Raw genomic sequence first — 13,435 nt, 5'->3', positions numbered from 1 at the left:
ATGTTCTTGGATTGGAAGAATCAACCTTGCAGAAATGACTATACTACCCAAAGCAATCTACAGATTCATTGCAATCCCTATCAAACTACCAATGGCATTTTTCACAAAACTAGAACAAAAAATTTCACAGTTTGTATGGAAACACAAAAGACCCCGAATAGCCAAAGCAATATTGAGAAAGAAAAATGGAGCTGGAGGAATCAGAGACCCTGACTTCGGACTATACCACAAAGCTACAGTAATCAAGACAGTATGGTACTGGCACAAAAACAGAAATATAGATCAATGGAATAGGATAAAAAGCCCAAAGATAAACCCACACACATACGGTCACCTTATCTTTGATAAAGGAGGCAAGAATATACAAGGGAGAAAAGACAGCCTCTTCAATAAGTGGTGCTGGGAAAACTGGAAAGCTACATGTAAAAGAATGAAATTAGAACACACCCTAACACCATGCACAAATATAAACTCAAAATGGATTAAAGACCTAAATGTAAGGCCAGACACTATCAAACTCTTAGAGGAAAACATAGGCAGAACACTCTATGACATAAATCACAGCAATATCCTTTTTGACTTACCTTCTACAGAAATGGAAATAAAAACAAAAATAAACAAATGGGACCTAATGAAACTTAAAAGCTTTTGCACAGCAAAGGAAACCATAAACAAGACGAAAAGACAACCCTCAGAATGGGAGAAAATATTTGCAAACAAAGCAACTGACAAAGGATTAATCTCCAAAATATACAAGCAACTCATGCAGCTCAAAATCAAATAAAAAAAAACCCAATCCAAAAATAGGCAGAAGACCTAAATAGACATTTCTCCAGAGATATACAGATTGCCAACAAACACATGAAAAGATGCGCAACATCACTAATCATTAGAGAAATGCAAATCAAAACTACAATGAGGTATCACCTCACACTGGTCAGAATGGCCATCATCAAAAAATCTACAAATGATAAATGCTGGAGAGGGTGTGGAGAAAAGGGAACACTCTTGCACTGTTGGTGGGAATGTAAATTGATACAGCCACTATGGAGAACAGTATGGAGGTTTGTTAAAAAACTAAAAACAGAACTACCATATGACCTAGCAATCCCACTACTGGGTATATACCCTGAGAAAACCGTAATTCAAAAAGAGTCATGTACCACAATGTTCATTGCAGCTCTATTTACAATAGACAGAACATGGAAGCAACCTAAGTGTCCATCGACAGATGAATGGATAAAGAAGATGTGGCACATATACACAATGGAATATTACTCAGCCATAAAAAGAAACGAAATTGAGTTATTTGTAGTGAGGTGGATGGACATAGAGTCTGTCATACAGAGTGAAGTAAGTCAGAAAGAGAAAAACAAATACCATATGCTAACACATATATATGGAATCTAAAAAACAAAAATGGTTCTGAAGAACCTAGGGGCAGGACAGGAATAAAGATGCAGATGTACAGCATGGACTTGAGGACACAGGGAGGGGTAAGGGTAAGCTGGGATGAAGTGAGAGAGTGGCATTGACAGATATACACTACCAAATGTAAAGTAGATAGCTAGTGGGAAGCAGCCGCATAGCACAGGGAGATCAGCTCGGTGCTTTGTGACCACCTAGAGGGGTGGGATAGGGAGGGTGGGAGGGAGACGCAAGAGGGAGGGGATATGGGGATATATGTATACATATAGCTGATTCACTTTGTTATACAGCAGAAAGTAACACAACATTGTAAAGCAATTAGACTCCAATAAAGATGTTAAAAAAATTTAAATGACTAAAGTATTAAAAATAACTATAATTAACTTATGTTATTGGATACACAATATAAAGAGATATAAACTGTGACATTAATAGCATATAATGTGGAGGGAGAAGAGGTAAAAGTATAGTTTTTATATGCAAGTGAAATTAAGTTGTTATCAGCTTAAAGTAGACTCTTACAGCTATAAGATATTTTGTGTGAGCCCTATGGTAATCACAAAGAAAATACCTATAGAAGTTACACACACAAAAAGAGGAAGGAGTCAAGCCTAACAATATAAAAAACAAAACAAACAACCTCCCCCCCTACAAAACCCTAATGAAGCACAAAGATGACAGCAAGAGAGAAAAAAGGGACAAAAGAACAAACAGAAAATAGTTAAGAAAATGACAATAATAAATCCTTCCTTACTAATAATTACTTTAAATGAAAATGGTTTAATGTTTCCAATCAAAAAATTTAGAATGGTTGTATGGATTAAAAACCAAGATCCAATTATATGCTGTCTATAAGAAACTCACTTTAGATTCAAGGACACATATATGTTGAAAATGAAGAGATGGAAAACGATACTCCAGACAAATGGTAACTAAAAGAAAGCAGGAATGGCAATACTTATATCAGGAAAAATAGAATTAAAGTCTAAAATAGTCTTTAGTGGGACTTCCCTGGCGGTCCAGTGGTTAAGACTCTGAACCTCCAATGCAGGGGACGTGGGTTGGATCCCTGATCGGGGAAGTAAGATCCCACATGCCGTGCAGTGCGGCCAAAAAAATAAATAAATAAAATAAAATAAAATGAATTTTTTAAAAAAAGTAGTCTTTGGAGACAAAGAAGTCAAAACACAATGATAAAAGGGTCAATTCAACAGTGAGATGTAACAACTGTAAATCTATATGCACCCAACATCACAGCACCTAAGTATATAAAGCAAATATTGAAAAATCTGTATGGAGAAGTTGGCAGCAATAAAATATTAGTGTAAGACTTCACTATTTTCACTCTCAATAATGGTTAGAACATCCAAATAAGAAAACAACAGACTTGAACTAAAGATCAAATGAACTTAGACATATACAGAACTTTCCACCCTCCAGCAGAACACACATTCTTCTCAAGTGCTCATGGGACATTCTCTGAGATAGGTCACATTAGGTCACAAACAAGTCGTAACAAATTTAGGAAGATTGAAACCATACCAAGTATTGTTCTGACCAAAATAAAAGGAAACTAGAGATCAATAACAACAATAAAATGAGAATTTCACAAATACTTGGAAACTAAACAACACGCTGTTGAATAGCTATTAGGTCAAGGAGGAAATCAAAAGGGAATTTTAAAAATATCTCAAGACAAATGAAAATACAATATACCAAAACTTATGGGTTGTAACAAAAGCAGTATTAATAGGTAAGTTTATAGTGATAAAGGCCTACATTATAAAATAAAAATATAACAAACAACATAACCTTACACCTCAAAGAACTGAAAAACAACAACAAAGTAAGCTCAATATTATCAGAAGGAAGGAAATAATAAAGATTAGAGCAGAATTAAATCAAGTAGAGAATAGAAAAATAACAGAAAAAATCAACAAAACTAAGAGTTGGTTTCTTAAAAAAAGATAAACGAAAATGACAAACGTTAGCCAGAAAAACTAAGCAAAAAAGAGAGAGAAATCTCAAATAAATAACACCAGAAATGATAAAGAAAACATTACAATGGATGCTTCACATATAAAAAGGACCAAAAGGGACTCTTATGAATAATTATATGCCAACAAACTAGATAATCTAGAAGAAACAGATAAATTTCTAGAAACACACAATTTACCAAGACTGAATCAAAAGGAAATAGAAAATCTAAACAGACCAATAACAATTAAAGAGACTGAAGGATTGAAGCCTCCCTATGAAGAAAAGCCCAAGTCCAGATAGCTTCATGGGTGAATTCTACCAAATAATCAAAGAATTAATTCCAATCCTTCTTAATCTCTTCTAAAAAATAAAAGAGGGAACACCTCCAAACAAACAAAGATACCACAATAAAAGAAAAGAAAACTACAGGCCAATACCCCTAATTAATATAGATGCAAAAGTCTTCAATAAAATACTAGTAAACCAAATTTGAAAGCACACTAAAAAGACTATACACCATGACCAAGTAGGATTATCCCAGGGATGCAAGGATGGTCCAGCATTTACAAGTCAATGTGATATACCACATTAACAGAGTGAAAGATAAAAGCCACATAATCATTTCAACAGAGGCAGAAAAAGAATTTAACAAAATTCAACAACCATTTGATAAAAACTCTCAACAAAATAGGTATAGAAGGAATTTACCTCAACACAACAAAGGCCAGATATGAAAAGCCACAGCTAACATCATAACCAATGCAGAAAAACTGAAAGCTTTTCCTCTAAGATCCAGTACAAGGCAAGAATGCCCACTCTCACCACTTCTATTCAACACAGTACTGGAAGTCCTAGCCAAAGTAATTAGACAAGAAAAAGAAATAAAGGCAACCAAATCAGAAAGTAAGAAGTTAAATGATCTCTGTTTGCAGATGACATGATCATATATGTAGAAAACCCTAAAGATTCAACAACAACAAAAACTGTTAAAACTAATAAGAAAATTCAGTAAAATTGCAGGATACAAAATCAATGTACAAAATCTGTAGCATTTCTATACACTATCAATAAACTATCTTTAAAGGAAATTAAGACAACAATCCAATTTACAATAGTAACAACAAGAGTAAAATACTTATGAATAAACTTAACTGAAGAAGTGAAAGACTTGTACACTGAAAACTCTAAAACATTGATGAAGGAAATTAAAGAAGGCACAGATAAATGGAAAGACATCTTGCAGCAGAAAAATCTTTAAAGCAGTCAGAGGAAAAAAGACACATTATCTACAAGGAAGCAACAATAAGACTTATGATTCATTCTTCTATGGAAAGCCTATAAGCCAGAAGACAATGGAATGACATCTTAAAGTCCTGAAAGAAAAGGTCTGCAAACCTAGAATTCAACATGTACCACAAATATCCAACAAAAAGCAAAAATAAAACATTTTCAGATGGGTAGGGGGAAAGAGAGAGAAAGAGATAACTTATTGTCAGAAGATCTACACTACAAATAACATCAAACAGAGTTCTTCTTCTTAAAGGAAAATTATCCCAAATGAAAGCATTAAACTTCAGGAATTAATACATTTTCCTGGAAAGAGTAAATGTTGGGCAAATAAGTATTATTGACAGTTTTAAAACAATAAAAGGATTCATACAGAGCTAAAAACTTGGGAAGAAGTAAAACTAGCAAAATAAAGATGCACACTGTAATTTCTAGGTGAACCACGTCAAGGAATAATAGAATGATTTGTAATTAAAAGCTGAGAGAAGAGAAGAACAGGAAAATAAAATAAAATACTTAATCCAAAACAAGGCAAAAAAAAAAAAAAAACAGACGAGAGGTTTTTGTCTCTAAGCAATGGTAGAGTAGCTTAGTCAGACTAACCCTCTCACAGATACAAAGTGTAAAATCTGAACAAAATATTAAAAATTAAGTATTTGAAGGCACTGAAAAGTAACCAAAGCAGGAGATATAAACAGAAGAGCAGTCTACCCTTGAAAGACAATTGCAACTGGAGAGATTTTTGAGTTTGCAGCATTTTTCCGAGGAACACTGTCTAGTATTTGCACTGCTTAGAAAGCAGAAAGAGTCTTATTATCTGAGCTGTCAGAGGACAAAATTCAAGGCTGGTAGAGCAGTCAGAAAGTTAGAGAAGAAATACTAGAAGGGAAGGAGATGCAATGGGAGTGAGTCCCAAAATCTGCATATAAAGTCCACACAGATCCTTGGCTGTGGACTAAACTACACATGCACAGGGAATATCCTGAAGGAAAAAAGGCAGCAAGCTGAAATCTGAAAAAATTAAGAAAAAATTATTGGAATGAAAATAAAAGCAAGCCCAACAGTACACTGTCTACAAGACACACATTTTAGATACAAAGACATAAATAGGTTGAAAGTAAAAGAATGAAAAAATATATACCATGCAGCTTCTAATTATAAGAAAACTGAAGCAGCTATATTAATTCCAGACAATATAGATTTCTACTCAAGAGATACTGTGGAAATGAAGAAACTTTCAAAATTATAAAAGGGTTAAGACATCAGGAAAATTATAAATGAGTATGAGCTTAATAAGAACTCCAAAGTACTTGAAGCAAAAAAATGACAGCATTAAAAAGATAAATAGGGCTTCCCTGGTGGTGCAGTGGTTAAGAATCCGCCTGCCAATGCAGGGGACATGGGTTCAAGCCCTGGTTTGGGAAGATCCCACATGCCGTGGAGCAACTAAGCCCATGGGCCAAAACTATTGAGCCTGCGTTCTTGAGCCCGCAAGCCACAACTACTGAGTCCATGTGCCACAACTACTGAAGCCCGCACACCTAGAGCCCGTGCTCCGCAACAAGAGAAGCCACTGCAATGAGAAACCTATGCACCGCAACGAAGAGTAGCCCTCGCTCGCCGCAACTAGAGAATGCTCGCGCACAGCAACGAAGACCCAACACAGCCAATAAATAAATAAATAAATAAATAAAATTAAAAAAAAAAGATAAATGGACAAATGCACTATTGTAGTTGGCGATTATAAATACCTCTCTTTCAAATTGAAAGAAGAATGAAACAAAAAATGAGTTTATAGAAGATGCAAATGACACTATGAATCAACCTGACTTGACATTTATAGAAAAACATACTCAACAACTGTGGAACATATATTCTTTACTAGTGCACTTGGAAAATCTACCAAAATAAACCATAAATAAACCAAAACAAGCTTCAATAAATTTCAAAGATTGAAATCTTACAGAGTATATTCTCTGATCACCATGGAATTAAATTAGAAATCAACAACTATAAGATGTCTATAAAAGGTCCAAGTATTTGAAATTTAACAGTAAAATAATCTATGCATCAAAGAGGAATTCATAAGGAAAATTAGAAAATCTTTCAAGCTGAATAATTAAATTTCAACATATAAAAATTTGTGTAAAGCACAAATTAAGAGGCACAAACTACTATGTATCAAATAAATAAGCTACAAAGATACATTGTACAGCATGGGGAATATAGCCAATATTTATAATAACTATAAATGCAGTATACCCTTTAAATATTGTGAATCATTATGTTGTACACCTGGGGCTTAGTAATACTGTAAATCAACTATACTTCAATTTTTAAAAATGGCTGGTATCAAAAAGACAAGAAACAACAAGTGTTGGTGAGAATGTGGAGAAAAGGGGACCCTCATGGAATGTAAATTGGTGTAGCCACTATGGAAAACAGCATGGAAGTTCCTCAAAAAACCAACAATAGAACTACCATACAATCCAGCAATTCCACTTCTGGGTATTTAGCCAAAGAAAATGAAAATACTATTAGAAAAGATATATGTACCCCTATGGTCACTGCAGCACTATTTACAGTAGCTAAGATATGGAAGCAACAAACTAACAAACATAACAAAACAGAAACAGAGTTATAGAAACAGAGAACAAACAGATGGTTGCCAGAGAAGAGGGGTTTGGGGGGAGGAAATAAATAGGTGAAGGAGATGAAGAGGTATAAACTTCCAGTTGCAAAATAAATGAGTCATGGGTATGAAATGTACAGTGTGGGGGAATACAGTCAGTAACTATGTAATATCCTTGTATGGTAACAGATCATAACTAGACTTACCTTGGTGATCATTTTGAAATGTATAGAAATATCGAATCACTATGTTGTATAACAGGAGCTAGCATAGTGTTGTAGGTCAATTATAGTTCAAAAACAACAAACAAACTCATAGAAAAAGAGGTCAGATTTGTGGTTACCACAGGCAGGGGGTAAGGGGAGGAGGAATTGGATAAAGGCAGTCAAAAGGAACAAATTTCTAGCTATAAGACAAATGAGTACTAGGGATACAAAAAAAAAAAAGGATAAAGTAAAAAAATTAAAAGCATTAGGAAAACATAATCAGTATAATTGTTTATAAAGAACATAAAAAGAATCTATGGACAAATTATTTAAAATAAATTTTAACAAGGTAGCATGAACTCAATATATAAAATTGATTGCATTTCTACACACCAGCAACAAACAATAAGAAAATGTAACTTTTAAAGAAAAACATCGGGACTTCTCTGGCAGTCCAGTGGGTAGGACTCCGCACTTTCACTGCCGAGGGCGCAGGTTCAATCCCAGGTCAGGGAACTAAGATCCCGCAAGCTGCACAGCGCAGCCGAAAAAGAAAAAAAAAAAAGACATCAATTACAATTACAGCAACAAAAAATTTTTAAAAGCCTAGTAATAGGGCTTCCCTGGTGGCACAGTGATTAAGAATCTGCCTGCCAATGCAGGGGATACAGGTTTGACCCCTGGTCCAGGAAGATCCCACATGCCATGGAACAACTAAGCCCGTGTGCCACAACTACTGAGCCTGCGCTCTAGAGCCCACGAGCCACAAATACAGAGCCAGCGTGCCACAACTACTGAAGCCTGCGTGCCTAGAACCCATGCTGTGCAACAAGAGAAGCCACCGCAATGAGAAGCTCACGTACTGCGACAAAGAGTAGCCCCCACTTGCTGCAACTAGAGAAAGCCTGTGCGCAGCAACGAAGACCCAACACAGCCAAAAATAAAATAAATAAAATAAAATAAATTTTAAAAAAACCCCTAGTAATAAACGTAACAAAAAAAGTACAAAACTTATACACAGAAACTTATAAAACTTTAAAGACATTAAAGAAGATACAAACAAATGGAGAGATTTCCTATGTTCAACTGTACAAAGAGCAATTGATGTAAATATGTCACAGATCTACCTATTCAATGTAACTGCAATCAAAATCCTTAAAGGGTTTTTTGTGGCACTTAAGCAGATTCTAAAATTTGTATAATATATTAAATGATTTAAAATCACCAAGACAGTCTCAAAGAAAAAGAATAAAAGTGAGGCGGCTTACCCTGCCAAGTACTTAATATAATATTACAATATTAGGACAGTATAGTGGATGTAGGGACAGACAAATTGACCAAGAGAACATAATAGGGATTCTAGAAATATGGCTATACGTATACTTAGTAATATGCTGGAGGTGGCATAGCAGATCAGTGGGTGAAAGTGGGAACTGTTCAGTAATTGGAGCTGGGTAATGTGGCCATCCACATGGAACAAAATGAAATAGTACTCTTGCATCACCACTGAGATGGATCAAGGATTTAAATGTTAAATGTCAAGTGCAAAACCCTAAAACTTTTAGAAGAAAATGAAGGGAAATATCTTTCTAACCTTAAGGTAGAGAATGATCTCTTACACAAGGCACAAAGAGCATTAAACCAGAAAATTAAAATATGGTAACTTTGACTATATTAAAATATCAAACTACTAATTACCATAATATGCCTTAAGAAAAGAGAAAACTAAAGCCACAAACTTGGAGAAGATCTCTGTAATGTGTAATACCTATGACCAAAAGAGGATTTGGATTCTAGAATCTCCTACACATCAGTAAGAAAAAGACAAAAGCCTAATAGAAAAATGGGCAAAAGACAGAATAGGCCTTTCATAGGTGATAAAATACATACGGCCAGGAAGTATATGAAGATATGCTCAACCAAGTTAATAACCAGGAAAATGTAGACACAGAGAGATACTATTTTACACCTATTTGAGTGGGAAGAAGGAGGATGAGAAGAAAGATGAAGAGAAGTTTGACAACTGGAGAAGACGTGGCATTTGTAACATATTGTTGTTGGGAGTAGTGACTCATTTACTTCAGAAAACAATCTGGCATTATCTTATTGCTTGAATATTCACATACTTCCTGACCTAGCAATTCTACTCCTAGGTGTGGACCCAGGAGAAACTCTTGCAACTATGCACCAGAAGACTGAAGAAGAATATTCAAGGTAACGCTGTTTATATGGCAGAAAATGACATGTTGTCCATAAACAGTAATAACGAAAACAGATAAATCAGAGATTCTGAGTACTGGTGGCCTTTCTTCAGTAACTGAATGTATGAAGCTGGGTCTCAATCTAGATTTCCCAGCAACATGATGTACTTCCTTTTTGTTTAAACTAAATTGAGTTGGGGTTCTCTTACTTCCAATTAAAGGAGTTCCTATTACACCAAGAAAAGTCTAATCAAAACCTGAAAAACTGGATTTTGACATATTCAATGATAAAAACACCAAAGCATTCCCCTGAATGCCAGAATATACTTTGATGATAAGTTTCAAGATAGAACTGATGTGAAGAGAAGATTTGAAAACACACACACCAAGTCCAAAGAAACCAGAATTAAATTACCTGTAAGGTGATACCTCTGCTCCTGACTTTCCAAATTCTTATATTTATACAGAGGCCAATCAAGGGGTATAGGTGATAACATACTTTGTTGAAGGTTCATCTCTTCAAATAACCTGGAAAAATCTTAAAAAACAAAAATCACTTTCTCAATTTGTCACAACTAAATGCTTAGTATATCAACAAAATGCTTAGTATATCAAAAGTCTGCTTAGAAATGACCCCATTTTTCCAATAGAAATATTGTTAGATATCGTGGTTAGATTCCCAAGTCAAACGTAAGTTATAAATTTATTCCTTCAGGTTGCTGAAACACACTATATTGAATACTAATAGGAAAATGCATTAATAGTAATTGAATACATCACCATATAATTGGGTTCATTTTAAAAGCAATTAAAATTAGAAGACATGATGGCTAGTGACGGAGAGCTGAATTTTGTGCAGATTCTAAGGAAGAAGCTTGCATTTTCAGAGATTTTTAAGTTGCTAGTGCTGGTCTAATTTCATTGGAGGCTTTTCTTTTCCAAAAATCAGATGAAATACCAACACTATCCTTTTCTTATCAGTCCAATTTAGGGTTACACGTTGATTCACAAACGGAAGAGACAGGAGAGGAAGAGGAAGAGGTTCTAAGGGAAATAAATGGAAAGGTGTAAAGAAAGATGAAGGAGCAAGTAAATAAAAGAGGCAAGTGTTCCTGAGAGAGAGAAGTGGTCAGTTACTGAAACCGAGCTCAGAAGGAAAAGGGAGAAGGAATTCACAGGCTCTCCTTGAAAGTGAGTAGAAGTGACAGGGAAGAAAAACAGTGTTAATTGGATCTTTATACCAGGCAGTGCTACAGAGAGGAGGTAGTGTGCTTTCTGTATGGAATAGTTACCTTCTAAGTGGGTACAGAGAGTGAACTGAGTGTAACCACCAGAGATTAGTAAATTAGGTGTTGAAATTTGAGGACTATTGATGTTGCCCCAAATCCAAGAGAAAAAAAAAGCCTTGCCACCCCAGCCAAATATACCCTTATTTCTAATCCCCCTTCCTCACTTGGTTCAGGATCCAGCATTAATTGGCCCCATTCTTCCACGGTCAGCTGCATCACTTGATTATCTTTCACATGCCAGGAATTCGGCTTTTTGGCAAACACCGCACAACAGAATAGCTCTATTTTGAGCACACAGACATATCCACAAAGACTTCCTTCATCATATACTTCAAGGAATTTGCACGAATAATTTATCTTCTTCTTCTCTATACAGAAATGATAGACAGGAAGCTTGCTAATGCATTGTTCTATTTCTTTTTCTATCTTGTCAAGGTCACTCTTCTCTGCTTTAAAGCCAGTTACTTCTTGTTTTTCTTCACTTAAACCAATAAACAAATAGCCCCCATGAGTATTTGCAAATGCAGAAACGTATTGAGGGAGAATCTCTTTAATGCGTTGTAACAGCTTTTCTGTTGAGTAGTCTTTCATTTCAACATGTGTGGATTCAGTAAAGGTGAGTTTTTCTCTGTACCTGAGTTGCATCCTATTAAAAAAGTCAGCAGCCAAGGCCTTCATGCTACTTTCTTCTTGTACATCAAAATGGTACCTCTTTGGAGATGATTTAGATATTAAAGAAAATCCCTCTCCAGTTTCTAACCTGTCTTTGAGGAATTCCAGTGCAGCGGTAGCATTCATTACTTTTACAGAGGTTATATCTCTTTTGTACAAATTGGAGCTCAAGGTGGCAATCCTCAACCCAGAGGTTTCTGAGCTCCACGATTTGACAAAAATCAGAAAATATTTACCTTGCTGCATAAAGTCTAAGTATTTAGAAACAAACGAAACAATATTGGCAAAAGAATTTTCCAAATCTAATCCTATTCCGTCTTTTTCATAACTATAGTTTTCATTCTCAATTTCAGCCCTGCACACGCCCCCTCCAGAATTCAGCAAAGCAACCACAGATTGTGAGACGTTTTCATTCTGCTTTCTTCTCAGTTGACAATCTTTCATTTTTTTTCTATTCTTCTCCCCGAAAGTGACTTTTCCCACATCTAGAACCAGCTCAGCATAGTTAGTGTCCAAAACAACACGGACGGTCATTTTCCTAGAAGCCATTCAATTTCCAAGCAGAAATTCTTTTCTGTAAAACAGACAGAGCCATTTAAAATAGGACCTGAGCAAAAGAGATAGCAAATTGTGTATTGTGAGGCAAACCCAGCAAAATTCTTTATTTTGTTTTATCCTGTATTCCACTGGATGCCATGATAAGGATACAGATATAAAATAGGTTTTGGGGACATATTTTGAACTGATGATAATGATAATGATGGTAAGATGATAATAATTTCTACTCCTGTAAAATTTTCCAATTTTTTGCCATAGTTTTATATGATCCTCTTCTAATTGTTTTAATCTAATTTTTATCTGTGTTTATATCTCCTTTCTAATCCCTAATATTATAAAACTTGTTTCTCTCTTCTTTTCTTAAATAAGCCCCTGAGGGGAGCCTATCTATGTTTCTGATCTCAGTGAACCAAATTTTAGTTTTATATATTACATATACTTTTATTTTTTAAAATAATTTCAACTTTATCTTAATTATCTTCTTTTATTGGGGAATCCCTTGGGAAAACTCTCAGTTGGAGTCTAAAGACATCTAGCAATATGCCATTTTAATAATTTTTCCTTCCTGCAAGGATGAGTTAGATTCATAAATTTTGGCCATTGATCTTAAGCAAGGTGGGCCAAGTCACTGTACCCTTTTTCTATCAGATATCCACATATTTTCAATGAGGTAAAATTCTTATATACAAAAACATCTGCTTTAAGTATAAGTATCCCAAATCCATTAAACCTGTCCCTTTAAGGTCTACTGGGATTACGGCTTTGTTATAGATGGCCTAGAGACAGCTGAGAGAAGAGTTCATCACAGGTAGTGATCACTACACTGGGAAAGGATACAAAGAGGGTCAGAATACTCCTGTCCACTGCTGGACCAGTATCCTGCAGAGACTCAGCTGTAGGCTGTGGATACACCTCAGTCTCTATAAACTTCTGATCATATGTAAACAACTGTATGGATTGAATGTTTGTGTCCCTTCAAAATTCATATGTTGAAACCCTCCCCTACGACATGATGGTATGAGGAAGTGGGGCCTTTGGGGGGTAATTAGGATCAGATGAGGTCATAAGGGCCGAGCACTCATCAGTAAGATTAATGCCCTTGTAAGAACCTCAAGAGAGGTTGCCTTCCTTCTCTGCTCTCTACTATGTGAAGATACAATGAAAAGTCTACAACCAGGAGAG

General features: G+C 35.3%; 1 protein-coding gene across 1 annotated transcript in view; it reads right to left on the bottom strand.

Moving 5' to 3' along the window:
• LOC137754919 (ribonuclease SLFN12-like) overlaps window positions 1-13,435 on the bottom strand; it is a 49,891-nt gene that overhangs the window by 19,039 nt on the left and 17,417 nt on the right. Inside the window, exons 2-3 of the mRNA XM_068530861.1 lie at window positions 11,188-12,269; window positions 10,150-10,272 (exon numbers count right to left, since the gene is read on the bottom strand). Of these exons, the coding sequence (XP_068386962.1) occupies window positions 10,150-10,272; window positions 11,188-12,244 (1,180 nt within the window). The 5' untranslated portion in view covers window positions 12,245-12,269. The remainder of the gene's footprint in view (window positions 1-10,149; window positions 10,273-11,187; window positions 12,270-13,435) is intronic.

Source organism: Eschrichtius robustus, chromosome 20, assembly GCF_028021215.1.
Source record: "Eschrichtius robustus isolate mEscRob2 chromosome 20, mEscRob2.pri, whole genome shotgun sequence".
Classification (NCBI taxonomy): Eukaryota; Metazoa; Chordata; class Mammalia; order Artiodactyla; family Eschrichtiidae; genus Eschrichtius; species Eschrichtius robustus.
This window is presented reverse-complemented; position numbering and strand designations above follow the sequence as displayed.